We start from the raw sequence: 21,707 nt of genomic DNA, 5'->3' as shown, positions 1-21,707 counted from the left end.
GAGATCCACCTGCCTCTGCCCCCAGAGTGCTGGAACTGAAGGCATGAGCCATCCCACCTGGCACAGGATCACTGGGTGTCTTAACGGTGCTGGCTACAGTCTGCAGCTGTCTTTCCTTAGCGCCGTTTGTCTCACACACTGCACCAAAAGCTATTGCACTGTGGTGTAGCAGCCCAGTGCTCTGACCCATTGCGCCATTTCTCTGGCCTGTATATGGTGCCGTTAATTTAAACAGAAAAATCACGCCTAAGGCTGAAGAACGAAAGATGAGCCGCATAAACATCAGGAGAATTAGTCTCCTCCATTGCACTGAGTTTTTTCTAGGCCTCAGCATATTATGATGGTGCCGGGCCTGAGCTGATTTTGAAGACCGAGGGATTCCCGTCTGGGATCCTTGACCTGTGTGGGGTTTGCATGTCACTTTGCCTGTCCTCCCGTCTGCATATTCAGTCCACACGGACTGGCAGCCTCCAACCAGGTGACTGAGCCAGGGACTAAGCCAGGGATGAAGCACTGTATACCAAGTGTGATGCTGTTGAGGCAGGGAGCATGGGGTGCCTGTCATGGAGCTGTTAGCTGCCTTGGGCTTGAACCATGAATCTTGTTGAGGAGTAGGAGGCTCTACACTCACACATGTCAGCAGTTTGTTGGTGGAGAATGTGCAGCCATCTTTTTCCATCATCCCTTCACTTCATGCCTTAGCCATTTAGTCTTTGGTGTGTGTCTTTGAACCACTCAGTTCCCCTTTTGGTTATATGAGACAGTGTTTCCCTGTGTGACCCTGGATAAATTGGAACTCCCTCTGTAGATCCGGCTGGCCTCCAGCTCTGAGATCCACCTGCCTCTGCCTCCCAAGCACTGGGTTTAAAGGTGTGCACCACCACTGCCCAGCCTCGGTTTTCTGTTTTTTTTTTTTTTTTTGGTTGGTTGGTTGGTTGGTTTTGATTTTGGTTTTTTGAGACAGGGTGTCTCTGTAGCCAGGCTGGCCTCAAACTCGAGATCTGCCTGCCTGTGCCTTCCAGAGTGCTGGGGTTACAGAGTGCGTATCACCAGCTTGATTCCTATTTCTTGACCCCCTTTCTGTGGACAACTCTCCCCTGATTCCTTCTGTTTGGAGACAGTGCTCCAGTTTTGGTTGAAGTGTGCTGCTCTTAACTAGTCTTCCGTCGCCCTGCGGCTCTGCCCATTTTCTTTTTCTTCAACGCTTTGTCAGAGCCCATGAAATGTGTGGAGAGCTTGGACACGTATGTTGGGAAGGCTGAGTTCATGTTAGCAGAAAGGAAAATGACAGCACTGTCACAAACAAAAGAAAGCCAGCGTGCTAGGCTGACCAGAGTGGATGCGTTAGTCATAGAAACAGTGCCTCCTGCAAACGGCTTACGATGTGAAGGACCCTGTGGTGACTCAGTGGTTCCTGCAGCTCGAGCCCTGTTAGCAGGAACTGATTCAGCCCTCACTGAGACCAAGATAATGACATCAGAACGTGAATGCTTGAGTCCTTTGGAAGTCTCTGGAAATTCAGTCTGGCATTGGTGCAACAGAAACGCTAAGGAACCAAAAATGAAACAACCTGGTGAGAGGGTTCCACAGGCAGAAGCACTTGCCACGAACACCTGACATCCTGGGTTCAGGTCCCCAGGACCCCTGTGAAAGGTAAAAGAGAACTGACCCCAGAGAGCTGTGTGGGGCATATGCACACCACGAATACAAGATGATAATAAAAAAGTTGTTTACATTAAAGAATGTCAGTATAGTTTTTAGTATAGTACCGGATGCTAAGCAAGTGTGGGCTTTCTTTTTAAAACTCTTTCAGGATTCACATACGAAAAGGACCCCAGGCTATACTTTGATGACACTTGCGTGGTGCCGGAAAGACTGGAAGGTAAGATGCCCATCCAAGACCGGATGCTGGGTGAGAGGGTTGCACTGCTTTTTTAAGCAACACCCCCCCCCCCGAAACTCCAGCCTAAATTATTACATGTACACCCCTGTCCCACACAGGCAAAGTCAAGCAGGAGCCCACCATGTACCGGGAGGGCCCCCCCTATCAGAGACGAGGCTCCCTTCAGCTGTGGCAGTTCCTTGTCACCCTTCTTGATGACCCAGCCAATGCCCACTTCATCGCCTGGACTGGTCGAGGCATGGAATTTAAGCTGATAGAACCGGAAGAGGTGAGTCTGAGTGTCTCCGTTACTTTTCTGTTGCTGTGATAAGACATCGTGACCGAGGAAACTTATAGAAACGTGTATTTGGGCTTTCTACAGTTCCGGGGAGGTAAGAGCTTGTCATGGCAAGGAGGCAGGGCAGCAAGCTGCAGGCATGGTGGCAGGAGAAGGAAGCTAGGAGCTCACAGCTTCAGCATTAACATGAGGCAAAGAGCACGCACTAGGGATGGCTCAGGACTTTGAAACCTCAAAGCCCCCTCCAGTGACACACTTCCTCCAGCAAAGCCATGCCTCCTAGTTCTCCTCAGACAGCAAACACCAACTGGACACCAAGGGTTCAACTGCCAGGGACTATGGGGCACATTTCTTACTTAAGCCACCACAGTAGTTGCTGGATGGGAGAGAGAGGGAGAGGCTGTGCCTGGTGGGCTCTGCTGGTGGGCTCGGCAGTGTTCTTCCTGTCAATAGGACAATTTTCTGCATGTTGCCAAACGAACAGGCAAGAGTCCTCCATTGTAGACAACATTAAAAGTATATCGCACCCCAGGGCATGGGGGTGGAATGGGGGTTGAAGCCATGAAGAGTTGCTCTAGTATAGGATGCGTTCGTCCTCTTAAAGTTGTGGAAGTGCAGTTTCTATAACACAGCTGAGTTGATCTCAACCCTAGTCGGTTCACAGCCTGTGGCTTGAGGCTGCCTGAACATACTGTGTGACATGCTAGTATTTACCCTCCTACGTATTTCTTTTCTTTTTCAATATTTATTTAGTGTGTGTTCACGTGCTTGTGCATTCAATTCATGTGTGCGTGTGAAAGTCAGAGGACCCGTTTTGGCCATCAGTTCTCTCCTGTATGTGGGTCTCAGGGATCAAACTTAAGTCGCCGGGATTGGTAGTAGCAGCAAGTGCCTTAACCTGCTGAGTCCTCACTGACCTCACTACATACTGTAGATGACTCTAAACTTGGAGAAATAAAATTACCCAAGATAAGTCTGAGAAACCTAAACTTTTTATAAGTATTTATTTCGTGTGTGTGTGTGTGTGTACGTGTACGCACGCATGCACGCGTGCGCGGGCCTGGCTGTATGTAGATCTACCACATACATGCAGTGCCTTTGGGAGCCAGGAGAGGGCATTGGATCCCCTGGAACTAGAGTTACAGGTGCTTGACAGCTACTGTGTGGGTGCTGGGAATCCAACCTGGGTCCTCTGCAGAACACAGTGCTCTTAACTGCTAAGCCATCTCTCCAGAATATATAGATGCTTTTTTTAAAAAAAGATGTTATGTAGGATCCTGGGTATTGTAGTTAGGATTACTGTTGCTGTGAAAAAACACCATGACCAAAAGCAACTCCTGTAGAAAAAGATTTTGGGGTTTTTTTTTTTGGGGGGGGAGGTGAGGGGATCTTATGCTTCCATATCATTGTTCATCATCCAAGGAGGTCCAGGCAGGAGCTCAAACAGGGCAGGAAGTTGGAGGCAGGAGCTGACGCAGAGGCCATGAAGACGTGTTGCTTACTGGCTTGCTCAGCCTTTCTTATAAAACCAGGGGAGTCCCCACTCAAAATTGAAGAGGCCCTCCCACAGCAAGGACTAATTAAGAAAATGCTCTCCAACAGTGGTTCTCAACCTTCTTTCTTGATGCCGCAGCCCCTTAATACAGTTCTTCTGTTGTGATGACCCCAACCGTAAAATTATTTTTGTGGCTACTTCGTAACTCTAATTTTGCTACTGTTAGTATTGTAATGTAAATATCTGATATGCAGAAAGTCTTAGGTGACTCCTTTGAAAGTGTCCTTCCCCCTCCCCCCGCGTGCCAGCACTGTTAACCACCTCATCTTCAGCGAAGATGAGACCCCTTCCTGAACAGACAGCATAGAGAAGAATTAAACCCAGTTATTAGTGGAACACATTCCAAAGGGAGTACTTTCTATTTGACTAAGTACACACACACACACACACGCCGGGCCCAGTGGCACACACCTGTAATCTTAGCACTCGGGGAGACAGAGGCAGGCAGGTGGATCACTGTGAGTTCAAGGCCAGCCTGGTGTACAAAGCCAGTCCAGGACAGTCTAGGCTACTCGAATAAAACCATCTCAAAAAAACAACAAAAAAAGATACACTCGCCAGCTGACATATGCTTCTTTTATGGTGCATGGTTAGGTAAATGCTATCCCTGAGTTGGCTACAACGGAAATGAGAACTGCACTGTTGGGAAGCATCCCATTAAAGACTGCAGAGTTAGCAACAGGAGGCAACACCCTGATACTTTGTTTGGAGGAGGACGTGGTCTGAAAGTTGATAGGAAAAGGAGGAGAAAAGATGGATTAGACATTGGGGAAATCTTGAATTGGTAGAAGAATATGGCAGGCTTCCTTTAACGTGGTAGAAAACATCCATGTGTGAGGCTAAGGAGAAAGGTGCAGTCGTTCAGGTGCCGGCCACACGACAACGAAGTTTCCAGTGTGTGTCCTCAGCATCCATGGAAAAGCCAGACACAGCACCACATCTGTAACGCTGGCACTCGGGGTGAAGGCAGACAGATCCCTGTCCAGCCTAATCAAATGGATGAGTTCCAGGTTTAGGGAGAGGCCCTGTCTCAGAAAGTGAAGCAGAGAACAAGCACAGAAGACACCCAGCTTGCCTCTCTGGCCTCCAAATGAACATAGCGCCACATTCCCTGTCTCCTGTTTACACAGAAATGCTATCAACATCGTAGCACCACAGCCAGCCTCTGGTTGGCCTCAGTTGTCCTGCTGGAGGGCCACTGCCCCGCCTAGGCCCATTCCTTCCTCACTCGGGACCTTCCTGTTAATGTGGCCTGCTTTACATGAGACTGGGGGGGGACACCTTGACTCACCAAGCCTTTTTGAAATGAAAGTAAGCCTGTCTTGTGGGCAGCCCTTATTGATTCATCTCATCCCACAAACAGGAGCTTTTATGACTTTATTGCCACCGCCTCGGGCCTGAGCACAGGCTGTCCAGCTGCAGGTAAACCTGGTTATGAGCCTCTGTAAGGCTGTTATTGAATCTTCCGCTCTCCTACCAGCAGTAAGGAAAATGATGAACAGATGGCAGAGGGCCCCTGCTTTCTTACTTAATGAAGGAACTAATATTAACCCAGAATGCTCATAAATGCCAAGTCACGTGTGTGGCCCTGAGCCTCTCTGTGGATTGAGCAGCATTTATTGTTGTTGCATTTTTATTGTGGGAGTGGCGCAGGTTTGCGTGTGCTGCCTCAGAGGGCAACCCACAGGAGTTTTCTATCATGTGGGTCCAGGAGGCACGGCCCTGGTGCCTCCGCCCACTGAGGCATCCCAGCATCGTTTCTTTAGGGGCTGCTTTTTTCTCCCTATGCTGAGGTCCCTGGCGTTCTTTCGCGCCTTCATACGGGGCCCTTTGCAGTCTTCAGAACACTTAGCCTCGGCCTACGAGATGTTTGTTTTCCTCTTCTGCTCCCTGTGTAACTGTGAGGACCTTGTCCTTGTTAATGTCGGGAAGATGCCACCAGCTCCTGGGGAAAGCTGCAAGAAGTTGTCAGGGGGGAGCTTAAAGGGTGAAGCAGAGGAGGAAGCTGTTGGGGATGTAATTGTAGGCAGCTGTGTGGCTGAGTAGTGCACTCTGGGTAATTATCCATAATATCCATTACACTGTGCATGGAAATTGTGGTTTTAGAACTGCGTTTTGGCAGGCCCCCTAATCAAATGTCTTTTGACAGTCATCCAACTTAGCACCCTCTCAATTGTGACTGACTCGGCTTTAATCTGGAGCCATTTTAACTGTGAATCTGCATTAATATGAATATTGGGGGGCCATGGGGTTGTGTGTTGGACATGAGGCAGACCAGTGATTCCATGGGAGGTTTTAAAAGCTGGCTTGCTAGAAAGAGCTGCTCCTTGTCCTGCGACTGTTCGCTTGCTCTTTGAAGAGGAATAGGTGAGTCCCTGTGTCCTTCTCTCCCCCCACCCCCGCCCCATCTCAGCTCCCAAAATGAACATTCTATAACCTACTACTAGGGAAACAGAAAGAAAGAACGAGCTGGCAATACGCTCTCGCCTGCTCCTCGTAACACCAAATAAGGACTGCCCGAGTCTCCAGCTGCATCATGCCTTACTATAGAGGGGGCCTCTGAATCACGGGGCACCGGCCTGGAGGGTGAGTCAGGAATTATAACTACCAGAGCAGCTTTGAGATCTGCACATACATAAAACCTCTCCAGTAAGCTATCGCATGTGCTGACAGCAGAGAGGTCACTGCGCAAGCTGAAGGCTAGGCAAAGTGGTTTTCCACCATTGGGTGGAGTAAAGAGACGAAGCCAGTTACCTTGACATTCCTTGTCCCTTGTGGCAGACGAGTTGGGGCTTAGTTTTGGCATGTGAGTTGCCATTGATCCTGGCAGGACTGAGATTGACTGAGCAGAATTTTATTTTTATTTATGTATTTGTTTGTTTATTTTTTTACCAATATTTCCGTTGATTTAGAATATTTACCCTTGCTGGGCAGGTTGGCACACACCTTTAATTCCAGCAGGCCAGAGGTCAAGACAAGCCTGGGCTACACAGTGAGTTCCAGGCCAGCCATGGCTACATAATAAGACCCTGTCTCATTAAAATGAGGATTTAGTTTTTGCTAAGTTTTGCCTTTTGGGCTTTGTTTTGGTTTTTTTGGAGACACGGTTTCTCTGTATAACAGAGCCCTGGCTGCCCTGAACTCACTCTGTAGACCAGGCTGGCCATGAACTCAGAGATCTGCCTGCCTCATAGTGCTGAGATTAAAGGCAGGTTCTACCACTTAGGCCTCTACCTTTTGGGTTTTCTGTTTTGTTGTTGTTTGTTTTTTGTTTTTTAACAGACTTAATTCACTTTATTTTTCTTATATTAAAAAAACAACAACAAAACTTAACATGGTAGCCACAGCTGGAGCCTGGGTGCTCTGAACAGAGACTCTGGTGTGGGTTTTTACAAGATGATCAGTGAATTCCTGACAAGGAGACTTGGTGAGCACAGCCTCTTTCCAGAGGTCGGGGCTCAGGTAGCTGTAGGTCTTGGAGGTGGCATCAAAGGTGGCCTTGGCAAAGCTGTCCAGGATGGCAGCACAGCCCCTGGCTGATGTGTAGCAGTCATTGGTACCGACCATCCTAGTAGCTTCTTGGGCACAGGGACAGAGATGATGCCAGTGCCTCTGTGGGCAGGGATGACATGCACCAAACAGAACCACAGCGGCCTGTCACCTTGCCGGAACAGTGAGGAGCTTGCCAATCTTGTTCCCTCAGTAGCCTTTCCTCATGGGGATGTTGGAAGGCTTGGCCAAGATGGTGGCCCCTGGGATGGGGCTACCTCCTTAGAGCACTTAACACCAAGACCAGCGTGACCGTTGTAGTCCTGAATAGCAACTAAAACCTTGCACCTGCTCCACTGGCCGGCCTGCATCTGCTTCTGCTTCTGCGTGGCATGATCTTTAGAACCTCATCCTTTCCGGGATGCACCAGGAAAAAGTCAGTAATCTTGGATTTCTTAATGGGCCAAGAGAACAGGTAGATCTCTTCCAGGGGCTTAGTCTTCACGTCCTTAACCAGGCAGCCCAGCTTGGTGACAGGGATCCACTCCTTGTCTTCAGCTTTACCTTCATGAGCCCACCCCCACTCTTGGCCACAACCGCAGCCCCTAAGACCAATGCTGAATCCTTCTCAGAAGCCGCCTCAGCCTCCTGGGCCCTCCCACTGCACCGGCATCAGCTGCCATTTGGTGTTTTCTCAAAAAAGCAGCTTTGTTTTATTTTTTTAAATAGACTTGAATTCATGAAAAGGGGGAGACCTGAGATTCGTAGTTGCCTGGGAGACACTGAACAGCAATCGGAGATTTAACCTGCATGGGATTTCTTGCAGGACAAAGTAGAAGATGTGGCTGGTGGGTGGCTCTGCTGTAATTAGGACAGATGGGGTCTTCCTTCCCAGGTTGTCTCTGGTGTTTGCTAGAGGTAATTCTAGAATCCTGAATTTGGGAAGACTTTCTGTTATTGCACCATTTAACCTATGGTCTTGCTGCCTGGAGTCACTCTGTCTCTCTCTCCCCTCTGTGTGTGTGCGTGCGTGCGTGCGTGCTTGCACGCGCGCCCCTTATCTCAAAGAGTGAGTTGGCATTGATGGTGCATGCCTGTGACCCAAGCAACTGGGAAAGCAGAGGTGGGAAGGTTGAGAGTTTGAGGCAAGCCTGGGCTATAGAGAGAGATCCTATCTCCAAATAATACAAAAAAAAAAAAAAAATTAGAAAAACATCAAAAGAATGTAGTTTGATAGGCCTTTTTTGAAGTGTCTTTTGTTTTTGTTTGCTCTTTGGTTTTTTTTTAAGACAGTTTCTCTGTGTTTAGCCCTGGTTGTCCTGAAACTCACTCTGTAAACCAGGCTGGTCTCGAACTCAGAGCTCCACTCGCCTCTACCTCCAGAGCACTAGGATTAAAGATTGGCACAACCCAGCCAAAGTTTCCAGAAGTAACCAAAATGAAGACCTCAGACAGCTCGTGTTTCCACAGTTGAAAGTTTGGATGCTGGGAGCCAAACTTGATTGGCTGCCCCAATAATCGGGTGGACTCTGATAGGAAATTTTCCTACTCTAACGCCTCTTTGCCCAAAGCTCTGATTACGTCTCCCCATCTCTGCACCTCAAGTGGACTGGCTTGCTGTAATGCACTTTAGAACCGTGCAAGAAGCCCTGTTAATTTTTCATTAAATGGGTAATGGTGCTACGTGCCTTGCCGTCCGTTCTGCGGGTCTGCTGTGAGCAAATGGCTGGATGGCAGTAGGCTGTGATGATCTGAGTCCTCCAGCCCCTCTCCAATCTTATTAGAATTGAACCTGTGCTCTGCAGGCCCATTAGCAGCTCACTGGCATGTTCCTAATGTTTCAGGAATGACCGTTCTAATTATTCCTTATTGACTGCTACAGAAACCATAGCACTTAATGGCAGAACGCTAATGGTCTGTGAGTATTGGTCAATAATTCATAAATGGAGAAATAGCAGAGGGCCTGGATCCTCTGGGATGCCAACCAAGTCCCCTCCAGTCTTACCATGTTAGGAGTCTTCACCCGCAGGTCTCACGTCCTAGGAACTGTGGCCGAATCGTCACCTTTACTTAATATTTGATCTCAAGAGAATTAAACGCTTTCCTTTCCAAGTTAGAGGAAGCCGATCATTGGCCGCCGCCGTTGAGGTACAGAACATCCTGGGAATGTGTTAGCATCTTTGCTCTCTTGTCCCTTCAGGTTGCAAGGCGTTGGGGTATCCAGAAGAATCGGCCAGCCATGAACTACGACAAGCTGAGCCGCTCTCTGCGCTATTACTACGAAAAGGGCATCATGCAGAAGGTGAGTTTAGATCACCTCCGCTTCCGAGGAGGATGGGCTAACCTCTGTAATAAGACTTTTATACTACTAACTAGAGGAAGCCATGAGCCTCATAAGTGAATCTGTGGACAAGACAGAGTGGCACGTACCTATAATGCCACCACTTGGGAGGTGGAAGCAAGAGAATCATAAGCTCAAAGCCACTTTCACCTGTATACCAAATTCCAGGCCAGCCCGCTCTCTGTAAGAGCCTGTCTCTAAAAACGTGAAAAGGAGATCTTTAAAGTACCCTTAGGACTGGAGAGACGGCTCAGCTTTTGAAAGCACAGTGTGCTCTCCCTGGACCTGGCTTCAGGTGCCCACACCAGGAAGTGCACGCAGGGCCTTCTGTAACTCCAGCTTCTGCAGATCTGATGCCATCTTCTCTCCTTCGCAGGCCGTGTACACATGATACATATACATGCACTCCGCTCCACACATGTACACGTTAACAACAACAAAGCCTGTTTTTTTTTGTTGTTGTTGTTTTTAATATTTTTTTTATTATTATTTATATTATTTATACAGTATTCTGCCTGCATGTGTGTCTGTAGACCAGAAGAGGGTACCAGATCACATTATAAGTGGTTATGAGTCACCATGTGGTTGCTAGGAATTGAACTCAGAACCTTAGGAAGAACAGCCAGTGCTCTTAACCTCTGAGCCATCCCTCCAGCCCCCAAAACCTGTTTTAAAAATGGTTTTGATGTTGTTGAATATGTGTAACAGAAGTTGCTGTGGAAGACACAGGAGGAAATTGGCTTCATCTGCTTTTCTTAAGCATCTTCTAGTTAAAAAAGACTCAAACATTTAAGCAAAGACACAAAGGAATGAACTTAAGATCTCTACTCCAGACCTCTTGGAATCTTTAGTTGTTAAACTGTCCAGGGCACAGCTCTCTACACCTGTCATTACAGTGAAACACCGTAGGAGAATAAGAAAATCTCTCTACACCTGTCATTACAGTGAAACACCATAGGAGAATAAGAAAATCTATTTCTTTTTTCTTTCTTTCTTTCTTTCTTTCTTTCTTTCTTTCTTTCTTTCTTTCTTTCTTTCTTTCTTTTTTTTTTTTTTTTTTTTTTTTGCACAAATCCACTTGTATTTATTTACTTTTCATTAGTTTAAATCCAGGAAGGGTACATCACACGGATTCTGTGTCCAGTGGCCTTCGCAGGAAGGTTGCTTCAGAATTACCATGCCACTGTTTCCATGGGCCCGAGTTACTTTTCCCCAGATTACTCTGGTTTTGTTTGGCTTGCCTCCAGGAGTCAGTGTATTGTTTTTTGCCTTATACACACAAGCACATCTCTTGTCTAAGTAGAATTCTGTTTCATCTCGGGCATAAATACCCTCAATTTTAAGAAGAGCTATATGCTCTCTTTGGTTCCAGAGACCTCGCTTGTAGCTAGCAAAAATGGCCTTGCACCACAGCCTTCCAGACATATCTGCTGCTTAAATCCTGTTCCCAGCAGGCCTTCCCAGGCACCAAGATGGTGGAAAGCGAAAATCTATTTCTTATTTCCAACCTACACAGCCTGGAACTTAAGAGACACAGTGCTTGTCAACTAGCAGCCACAGCCGTTCATTAAGAGACCTCCCTTTGCAGAAGAGAAGATAAAGTATATTTTGCAAGAGCCAGTGTAGAATCCTTATTAGGGTAGGGGTTAAGAGACCTCAACCGTAAAACCCCATTGGTAAGTAGAAGATGGAACTGGGGGTGGAGAGATGGCTCAGTGGTTAAGAGCACTGTCTGTTCTTCCAGAGGACCTGAGTTCAATTCCCAGCAACCACTTGGTGGCTCACAACCGTCCTCACTGGGGTCTGATGCCCTCTTCTGGTATGCAAGTGTACATGCAGAAAGAGCACTCATATACTTTTGAAGTTTTTCAAATTTTTGGAGTATTTGCATAATTGATTTTATGGTATTTTATTCACTAGCCCCCCTCACACCCCTCCCCCCAAAATCATATTCATTAGCATTCAATCTCCATTTCCCCTCCAACCTACTTAATAGCATCAGATCAAATCTCAGACGCAGGAAGAGGTGTTTTATTAGTTGCGTTTCTATTGCATATGATTGGAATAATCAACTCTAATTAGCTCTTGGGTTTTTGACTCCCTGAGAAGCTGCTGTCTTGAAGGTTCTCGTTTTCTCCGCTCGGGCCCCAGGCCTCGCCCCAGCTGAGCAGCCTTGTGCGCTGTGTGTTCTCATGCAGGTGGCTGGGGAACGGTACGTCTACAAGTTTGTCTGTGACCCAGACGCGCTCTTCTCCATGGCCTTCCCCGACAATCAGCGTCCCTTCCTGAAGGCAGAGTCGGAATGCCCCCTCAGCGAGGAGGACACCCTGCCGCTGACTCACTTCGAAGACAACCCTGCTTACCTCCTGGACGTGGATCGCTGCGGCAGCCTCCCCTACGCCGAAGGCTTCGCTTACTAAGTTTCGGAATGGCTGAGTAGCCAAACCCTCGAGCTAGCGGTCCCCATTCAGGCAAATGAGGGCAGTGGTTTTGTTTGTGTTCTTGGCTGTTCCTAAAGCTTGCCCTTTGAGTATTATCTGGAGAACCCAAGCCGTCTCTGGATTTGACACCCTTCAAGACAAATACCTTGGCTAGGGAGTGGGGACAGGGAGAGACAGAAAAAAAAACCCCAGGCCGCTGGTGATTCTGATTCCTGAGAAGAGATGAAAGTGAAGCCTCCTGGCCATTATGGACAGTGTGTGCAGAACAATACCTTTTTCAGGTTAGCGCCGACAAAAGGGAACGAGTGTATGACAATCTGCGTTGATCACAGACTGCTAGCTGCCTCTGCGTAGAAGAGCTTTCACTTGCACAGTTCTTTGGAAAGAAACCGCACGCCCATAGGCGAGTCGATAGGCTGGGTTGGGAAGGCTCAGACCATTGAGGCTTAGAATTTGCGAAACTCTGGTAGCTCGTTTCCCTTACCTAGTCCATAGCTAGGGAGGCCAGGACAGCTGTTATCCCACTCCATGGTTTTCTGACCACTGCTCCTCTTGAGCCTTCTGGCCAAGTGGTCAACCAGGTAGATCAAGCCCCCTCTCCTCCCAGTCACATGGCTGAGTGCGGATAGCTTCTATTTTAGAGGAAAGACGATTAACACTTGACAGTATTTTGTTTTGCTTTTGGGGGGGATCATTTTGGTTTTGGTGATTGTTTTGGGGGGAAAAACAGTTTATATAAACTGATTTTTGTAGTTTTGGTATTTAAAGCAAAAAATAAAAACTTTTTGGTAACTGCACTGCATCCCTTAGGCAGGGCCTCGCCCACTTAGGAAGACACTGCAGCTGAGGGGGGCTTTGCTGGGGCTTCCCGTTCGCTGCATGGAAGCCTGCGCGGTGCCTTCTGCACCAGGCCACCTGTTCACGGCACCTCCACCCGATTTGTACATTTTTTGAAGTGTGCAGGGCAGCCTGGACACAGCTTAGATTTCTATGTGTATAGTCCTCCACGCTCACCAACTTGCCCTCTCTGGGAAGCAGATGTACATACTACACGTCATATCCATGTTAACCACTGGTCACCTGGCGGGGAACCCCAGGCCTCAGTTTCTCTCTTCCTTTTTCCTTTCGGTTTTGGACTTCGAACCCTGCATAATGGTTCCCTAGGGTCTAAAACTTTACCTGTCCTTGACAGGTAAAAGTGCTAGCATTCTGGCTTCGTGCTTTTTTTTCTTCTTCTTCTTCAATCAATTTTTATTCTGATTGCTGTATTATATTGGGAATGTTCTGAACAACCAAACTAAAGCTGTATGGAGCTTGGGTTCAGAGTGGAAGAAAAGTCAGTCAAAAGCACCAGTCCCTTGCTCCTGCGGCCCTGTTGACAGGAGTCTGCTGTCCTTGATACTCTACTCGTTAAGAGTGTTCCTCATGTGCAGGACACAGAACTGATTGAGCGTGGGACACGCTTTGCCGTCCTACGAGAGAGGCACTCCACAGCTGCTCTCACGACTTACAGCACACTTGTGAGGAGGTCACAGGGCTCAGGCCTGCAGTTTACAGCTCTGAGGACCTAAGAAGGTTCTCCTCTTGGAAGCTTGTCAGCCCACAAAGATGTCAAACCTGAAGCTTGGGCCTTAATTAGCGTTGTACTCTAATGAAAGGACTCTCTAAACCATATTTATAGCTTTCTAATCTACACATAGTCTATACGTAGATGCATATTTTACCCCAGCTGGCTAGAGATTTATTTGTTGTAAATGCTGTATAGATTTTTCTCCCCCTCTTTACTTAATACTGGTTTGGGGTTTGTTTTTGTTTTGTTTTTTAATAAGTTTATGCTGTTTCATTGGGTATGAAAAGAATTTTCTGTAGCCTGAGCTGCCCCTCCCCCGCTGTGACTGCACAGCCTGTGCCATCAAGGGACACAGGACAGCGGAGTCATTTTGCATTCCCGTTGGATTCATGAACCTCCCAGATAGCTCTTTCCTTCCGGGTGTGGGGGTTGTTTCATTCATTTACTTCTTTTCCAGAGTGTGGAAAGTCTACAGTGCAGAAAGGCTTTAGCCTGCCGGTTGATGTGAAATACTTTTCCCTGCACAGGGCTGTGCGCCTCCTGCCGAGCTGCGTTATCTTCTGTACTGTGTACAATAAAGAAGTTTGCTCTCCTTTACACGCTCCTCAAACCTGCCTCTTTCTTTACCTCAGTGCTTTGATTTGCAAGCAAGCAAGAGCCGTTGGGTTTTTCTCTCAACTCCCTGCCCCTCCCCCCTCTCTAATGGATGATGGGGTTGAAAGAAGTTAGGACTAAAAAAAATCTGTTCCCAAGGGGCTAGAGGCAGAGAGCCTACCCCAACCCAGGGTTTACTAATGTGCCCCCTTTAAAACATGATTCGCCTGAACCTTGGATTCTGTGGAAAGATTAACCAGGCAGGCCTTTTTTTTAGTCAGTTCTAACTCAGCACCTTCGGTTGATATTTTGAAAACTGGTAAACACGAAGACTGTTTCCCAGTTTTTCTCTGAATAGGTTTTGCTTTGGACAAGTGAAATACTTTCTTTTGGTCTCTCAAAAGAACTAGCTTTTTTTTGTTTAGGGTTTGTTTGTTTTATGTAACAGCAAATACCTTTTCCTCTGTGTCCATATCTTGCTCTTGGAGGAAAATAGACAGCATGTAACACACAAAACACTTAGGAGATACTGGAAGAAAACCAACAGCAGTTGTATAGCATCCTGTGTAAAGGGTTCCTGTTGTATCCCTATGCACTTTTAACTTGGAGCTTTCAAGACTCCTGTTACAGAAGAAAAAAAAAATAGAGCCTTTTACAGCCTAGAACAGAAGGCTCTCTGTAAGTTATCTGCTATCTGTCTTTTACTGTTTTACAAGCCCTTAAGTGTGGAAACACCCGAGACTGAGTTGGTACACCGCCTTTTGAATGGGAACTTGTGGGGAATGAATGTCTGCCACCTAAACCCCATTAGCTCCGACAGATGAAGAAGAGATGCTCAGGAAAGAGGGCAGGGCACGCGGGACAGAGGGCTCTCCTCGGATTCCCGATGATAAAGCTTAAGACAGTCAGGTCCTTATTTATCATTCCCAGGCTCGTTATCTCGCCCAGGCTCAGACCCAGATCATTAACCTAATGCCAAAGGTCGCCCAACACTGTTGCCCTGCTAGCGTTGGCCACTGGGGTAAGGAAGCCAGAAAAGGTGAAGTTGATTCTTTGTGGTGTCCCCTTTCACAAGCCAAGTTGGAAGAATAATCAATGCCCATTCAGCTGTGAGGTGAGGGTGGAAGAATGTGGTTTGGAAGCCAGAGCTCGCTCACGGTGTAAATTGTAATGCAGTAGGGCTGGGTAATAGAGAAGAGAAACACCCAGGCGGTGGGGAGTTCTGGGGAGAGCAATTCGCCCAGTGGTCAGGTGCACGATGTGTCTCAAGAATTGCGAGCCAAACGGGGTAGGGAGAGCCCTGAACATTGATTCTAATGACAAATGTAAAACACTGGTTCTCCGTCGTCTAAGCGTATTCTGCTCCACACAGATAGAGGGTTCCGTGGTGGGACAAGGACAAGCAAGTTGTGTCCTGGTTCTGGCCAATATATTAACCCTATTTAGAAGAGGACCTTTCAGTGTCCACCCCTACCAAATGAAGAGTCGAGTCTTAAACCCAGCCTTCAATCTGTTGACTTTGGCAGTGATCCAAAGGCGGCTAACCATTTGATAGCACTTTACCGTTTACAGAGCACTTTTTAGAAATTTTTAAAAAAAATTTTGGCAGGCTTTTCTCAGATGGGAACACTTGGTTGAAATCAAATCTGAAAATGTGGCTCTCGGCCTCCAAAATCATTCTTTTCATAGTGGTTAGACTCTGGGAGCCTGGACGTGTAGGTTCTGGCCCCAGCTGTGTGATCTTGGGGGCTATCCTAGGTCAATGAGGGCACTGGTGAGGTGCCACTTCCCAGAACTAGAAGGCAGGGGACATTCCCCGGGGAATTTAAGGTGTGTGTGCACTTGGTGTTGAGGGTAAACAGAACAGTTAAGGATACCACTGTTTCTCCTTTATATAGCGCAGTTCTCCGTGTAAGCAAATTTGTCCATTTTCTAAGCATTCTCTTGAGTACCTGTTAGATGCCAGTCACTGCTGGAGTCTTTAGAAATAGCAGTTTCAAATTAAAGTTTGCTTTGTGGGATGGTAACGCTTAAGACGACCCGTCAAGGGGCTGGAGAGATGGCTCAGTGGTTGAGAGCACTGTTCTTCCAGAAGTCCTGAGTTCAATTCCATGTGGCTCATAACCACCTATACTGGGATCTGATGCCCTTTTCTGGCATGCAGCTGTGCATTCAGATAGAGTGCTCACGTTCGTTAGAGTAAATAGATAAACCTTTCACCAAAAGGAAAAAAAAAAATGACCCCTTAAATGCTTATTATTCCACTTCCAGGCTCACACTTAAACACTTGCTCTGCCGTCTTACTCTGACCACCTTGACTAGATGCTGGATGTTCATTAACACTTTCGTGAACTTTGTGCCAGGAGCATGGGTGGTGTCTGCTGCGTTGCCCTTTTGAGGCTGAGCAGGTCTCCCCCTGGATGGTCCTGTTTCCATTCTGAAGGGCAGAGCATCTCCATCACGCAGGCATCTGTTGCCGATTATTCGAAAGATGGCTTGGGTTGCTGGGAGTCAAAATGGACTCCTTAAGCGGCTCTCAGGCTACTGACAAAACCTTTCTCTAGACTCGACGCATAGCACACTGACTGGCGCCATCTGTTAAGTAACAGCATTCCAGGGCAGGTGCTACTCTGGGGTAGCTGAGGGAAAGCAAATTCGAATTTTTATGCTCCGGACCTTGTGTGGCAGAAGGGACCAAAAGAGCAAAAGGAATAAACAGGTGCTAGCATTTGCCAGAAGATGCTAACTGCTGTGGGAAGAGGAAGTTGAGGGGAGACAGTGAAGGGCAAGAAGGCCTCACAGTTAAGCAAAGACTTAAAAAACAAAACAAAACGACAACAACAACAAAAAAAAAAACCTACTGCCAGGTGGAAGTCTAAAAGAGTGAAGCTGCCTGGGAATGTTTGTGGAAGGGCAAGGACCACACTGAGGGATGAAGAGCAATGGTCTCAATGGGCAGCACAGACTTTCAGGATGCCAGGAACTGCTTTGTTGTCTGTTAGCTGCTAAGAGCTTTCTGAGCCCAGGGGTGACCTCATCTGATATTTACTTCAAAATCTGTTCTTTTGACTTCTGAGTTGAACAGGAGGAGAGGGCCAGGAAGGAAGCAAGAAAACTAAACCTTGGCGGCTGCAGAAATCCAGGTGACAGGGGAGGGAGAGGCCTGGCAAGCTGCAGGCTGTAAGTCGGAACCAGTGTGTTTTGAACAGTTGTTGGGGCAAAGGGGATTTCATTACAGCTGCAAGGTTTGGGGCCAAGGAAGACTGAAGTTGCTACGAACTGAAATCAAGAAAGAAAGCTGAGGAGAAATGATTTGTGATTGGGGAAGAGCAGGCCTCCTCCCAAGACGTGTTTAACTTATGCAACCATTAGACATCAGCTGGGGAACTGGAAAGTTGGCTCGGTGGTGAGGAAGGCTTGTTGCTCTTGCAGAGGACCCAAATTCAATTCCCAAGCCCCTACACGGTGCCTAGCAACTGTCTATAACTCAGGCTGCAGAGCTCTAGTACCCTCTGTGAAGCCACCAGGCACGCAGAGTGCACATACATACATACATACACGCAGGCAAAACACTCAAACACACACAAGATAATAAATTTTTAAAAAAGTTAGCTGGGATGCTGGGTCTGCAGATCAGAGAAACTCCAGGTTGGAGATGGAAATTAGAAGTCCAGGCTGGGTGGTGGTGGTGTACCCCTTTAATCCCAGCACTTGGGAGGCAAAGGCAGGTGGAGCTCTGAGTTTGAGGCCAGCCCCGATCTACAGAGAGAGTTCAGGACAGCCAAGGCTATACAGAAAAACAATGTCGGGGGTGGGGGAAATCTGTGTGTACAGGAGTGTTAAGAGCCTAGAGTGGCTCGGGCTGACACCGGAGGCCATGGGTATGTCCATGATCCGTCCTGTTGCCGGAAACCATGTGGAAGCCCATGATCTGTGCTCCCGCTGACTATAAAGGACAAGGGAGCTGCTTTTACAGATGACTGCAAACTCACAGTTCAGAAATAGAAACAGCCGGCTTCTGTGTCAACCCCTACCCCAACACCCAAAAAGTAACAGCCTAGACAGGAAGCTATGGAAGAGAAATCTTCAAAACTGTGATGAGGGTGCTGAACGGGGGTACGGGGGTGGGGGAGAAGGACTCAGCTTTCCCTAAGGGACTGACCATGTTGCAGTGAGTATATGGACTTGTTTTGTGTGGCGGTGTTGGGTGGGTGAGGGTGTCACAAGGGTGGGGGGTTGACCTGACAGGAATGGGAAAGTGAGTGTAATTGGGGAGCATTATGAGAAACTCCCAAATAATAAAAATATTATGTTGAAAAAAAAAAAAAAAGAAGAGGAAGAAGAGCTGAAACTGAATGAAATCACTAGGGTAATAGGCATAGATGGAGCATCTGAACCCTCAGACACTCCACAACTAAGACATTGGAGAAGAAACTCAGCAAAGGAGACTGGAAAGCTAGGGGCTGGGAAGGGAAGGCAGCCTCCGCTCTCCACGTGTGACAGAGAGGTCTGAGGCTGGAGGAGCAGCAGTGTGGGTCTGCTTACAGGAGCGATTGCATGCGATGGCTGACGTAACAGCTCAGCACTGCTGGCATTAAGAGCAGAGGAAGCGCCACGGATTTCAAAATCTTAGCTTGAACTCAACTCGGCCTCTCACAAGCCCTGCAGCCTGTAGGCACAGCCTCTGAACGAGCGGTCCTTGCCCACAAGTTCATAAGAAGCCTTTCTAGGATGATGTGGGGAGGAGCAGGGTGCTCTTCCCGGTCCCTTCCCACCCCTTTGGGGCTCTGTTTATTCTTGTGTTATGTTCTCAAAGTGCGTTCCTATTGTTGTGGAGTTCTAACTGCTGGTAATTGCCTTCTTCGTAATTTATAATTAGTGTGTGTTCTTCGTGGAAATTTTCGAAAATCCATAACCGAAATTTAAAACTGCTTTGAAAATTCAAACTGGAGATGGCATTTAACGCCAGCGTGCATCTCGCTCAGTGCTGTTTCTAAAACACGTAAAGTTGAGCTGGCAGCACGGCTGAGAGGAGGAAAGGCATTTGCTGCCAGGCCTGACCACCTGAGTCTAATTTCCCAAACCCACCTGCTGGGAGACAGTCGACTTTCCAAAAGTTGTCCTCTGCCCTCCACCTGTGTGCTGTGGAATGGGCTTTCCTCACACAGGCACACTGACTGACGGATTAACTTTTTAAAATACAAAAATCAGGGCTGGAGAGATGGCTCAGAGGTTAAGAGCAGTGGCTGTTCTTCCTGTAAAGGTTCGTGAGTTCAATTCCCAGCAACCACATGGTGGCTCATAACCATCTAGATTTGATGCCCTCATCTGGGCAGAATACTGTATAAATAATAAATAAGTATTCTTTAAAAAAAAGAGAAAAAATGTTCATTACCGCGTTATACACAGTTTTGTAACCTGTTTCCTAAATAAAATATTTAAAAATCCTTCTATATCAGAAAATATAGACGGGGGATGGCTCGATGCATAAAGCTCTCATACAGTCTTGAGACCTGAGTTCAGATCCCCAGAAGTCATGAAAAGTGGGGTGTGGAATCACTCCATTCTGTAATCCCAGCACTAGTGGCGGAGACAGGAAATTTTTCTAGACACACATGCTCAAGCTCATCTGACATAAAAACCAGGGGTCCGGGGTGGGCGGTATAAGATAGCCTCAAGCAAGGTAGAGGCTTAGACCGGAAAATCCAAGGTCATCCTCTCATAGATACACACCGTACACAGACAGGTAAAGATTTAAAATGTACTGCTTGAACAGCACCCTTTTTAATGACTGCGTACTATTCAATAGAGCATGTCTAAGGAGACATAGTGTCTAGGGATAATAGGGGCCGCAAAAGGGAAAGCAGGTATCAACATCCACCAAGGTCAAACAACAGGAGCGAACCCCTGTTAATTTTACCCTCTGAGTAGCTCTGAGGGTAGTCTCTCTCATCGGTCCCCAAACTCAGTCCACCTGGACTGCTGCAGCGAGCACTCGGCAATCCTCACCTCCTCCGCTCCTACTCCGCCCCAACCTCTTTTCCAAAATGTACTGAGTGATTTTTTTTTTTTTAATTTAAAGCTCAAGGCATCCCAATGGACAAAGAAGTAGTTACACAGACCAATGATACTCAGTCTCCAAAGTGTGGACTGCACACCCAGCACCCCAGTGAGCTAAAAAAAAAAAAAAAAAAAGAATGGCAGACAATGTTATATAGTTCTGTCTATGTGGAATCTTAAATAGACAAAACTGAGCTATAATCAGACAGGCCTAATGGGGTTACAGGGTGGAGGTTCATATTCTGGCTTAGATAACTGACATGCCCACTGGCAACACTCTCCGGGCTAAACACCCAGAGTCTGTCTCAACTGTAGCCGCCTCCTTCCTGCTCCAGCCTGGACACCCGTGGACCCAGTGTTAACGACACCTCCATCCCTGACCTCTGACCACTGTGTAACCTTCCCGTGACCACACCTCACCCAAGAAGTTCCCCCAGGAGTCTTGCCAACACTGGTTACTCCCACGTTCTTTGCTGCTTTCAACGGTCGCTGCTTTTTAATTATTCACTCATTCACAAGATTGGTTGTGTTTCGCAAACAGAGTATAAGCTCCACGAATGCAGAACATATCTATCCAGCTAACTGTGTTATCTCTCAGACAGAAATTCCTAACTGAGGGGCCGAGGGGTTGACTCCCTGAAGAGCACTTGACTATTCTTCAAGACGACTTGGGTTCAGCTCCCAGCACCCACAGGATGGCACCCACAACTCTCTGCCACTCCAGTCCCAGTCCCAGAGGCTCTGACCCTCTCTTCTGACCTGCACACACACCGTGCCCACACAGACACAGGCAAAATACCCCTACACTTAGTAAAGAAAGTGTTCAAAAATGGTGTGCAAAATATCTAACTTGGTGTACATGGTAGGAGGGCATCCTTGTTCACGCAGGCATTGGGATGTGTTATTGCAAAGGGCGCTGTCTCTTCTGCTTGGGCCAAGCGCCTGTACACATGTGTCACACACACACACTTACACACATGGATAATTTTTTTTTAAATACTAAATTTGTTTTAATTAAATATATTTCTTTGACAAGGCTTTATGTTTTTCAAATCATGTTGTATTGAGTACTCAGAATTGTAGGTTTGTATTTATCAAAAAACAAATATGTAACCAACTCTGACATACAATTATTAGACGAAACTTTCATAACTGACTCTTTTAGTGAGAGTGATGGGAGAGCTAATTCTCCATTAGTCTGTTACAAGAATCATACCAGGCTCAGTGTCAATTCTATCCCTACCTAGCAATTTTGAGTGAAGTAGAGAAAACATCCAAAGGGAGATTGCTATCTACCACGATTATTTTTCTTCTGTTCACTTAGTAGTAAGACTGTAGCCGGATACATGATTGCAATATACTTCCCAGCATCCTTTGCAATGCAGCTGTGCCTGTTATTAATATATAGCTTTTCAACTCAAATTCACCAACTTTCTTTCTTTCTTTCTTTCTTTCTTTCTTTCTTTCTTTCTTTCTT

At 47.1% G+C, this 21,707-nt stretch overlaps 2 protein-coding genes across 4 annotated transcripts in view; one reads left to right on the top strand and one right to left on the bottom strand.

The window, feature by feature from the left end:
• Positions 1-14,173, top strand: part of Etv5 (ETS variant transcription factor 5) — a 53,242-nt gene extending 39,069 nt beyond the window's left edge. For all 3 annotated transcript variants that reach the window (XM_055625127.1, XM_055625129.1, XM_055625128.1), the window contains exons 10-13: positions 1,814-1,882; positions 2,002-2,171; positions 9,425-9,526; positions 11,764-14,173. In XM_055625127.1, coding sequence (XP_055481102.1) covers positions 1,814-1,882; positions 2,002-2,171; positions 9,425-9,526; positions 11,764-11,985 — 563 coding nt within the window. In that variant the 3' untranslated portion in view covers positions 11,986-14,173. The remainder of the gene's footprint in view (positions 1-1,813; positions 1,883-2,001; positions 2,172-9,424; positions 9,527-11,763) is intronic.
• Positions 10,669-10,990, bottom strand: LOC129689734 (60S ribosomal protein L35a-like). The gene is given in 2 exon segments (XM_055625130.1): positions 10,669-10,738; positions 10,740-10,990. Coding segments are annotated over 2 exon segments (321 nt in total).
• Positions 14,174-21,707: the final 7,534 nt, after the last annotated feature.

Source organism: Psammomys obesus, unplaced genomic scaffold (assembly GCF_907164565.1).
Source record: "Psammomys obesus unplaced genomic scaffold, mPsaObe1.curated_primary_1811, whole genome shotgun sequence".
Lineage (NCBI taxonomy): Eukaryota > Metazoa > Chordata > Mammalia > Rodentia > Muridae > Psammomys > Psammomys obesus.
Note: the sequence above shows the minus strand (reverse complement) of the source record. Positions and strands in the feature narration are given on the sequence as shown.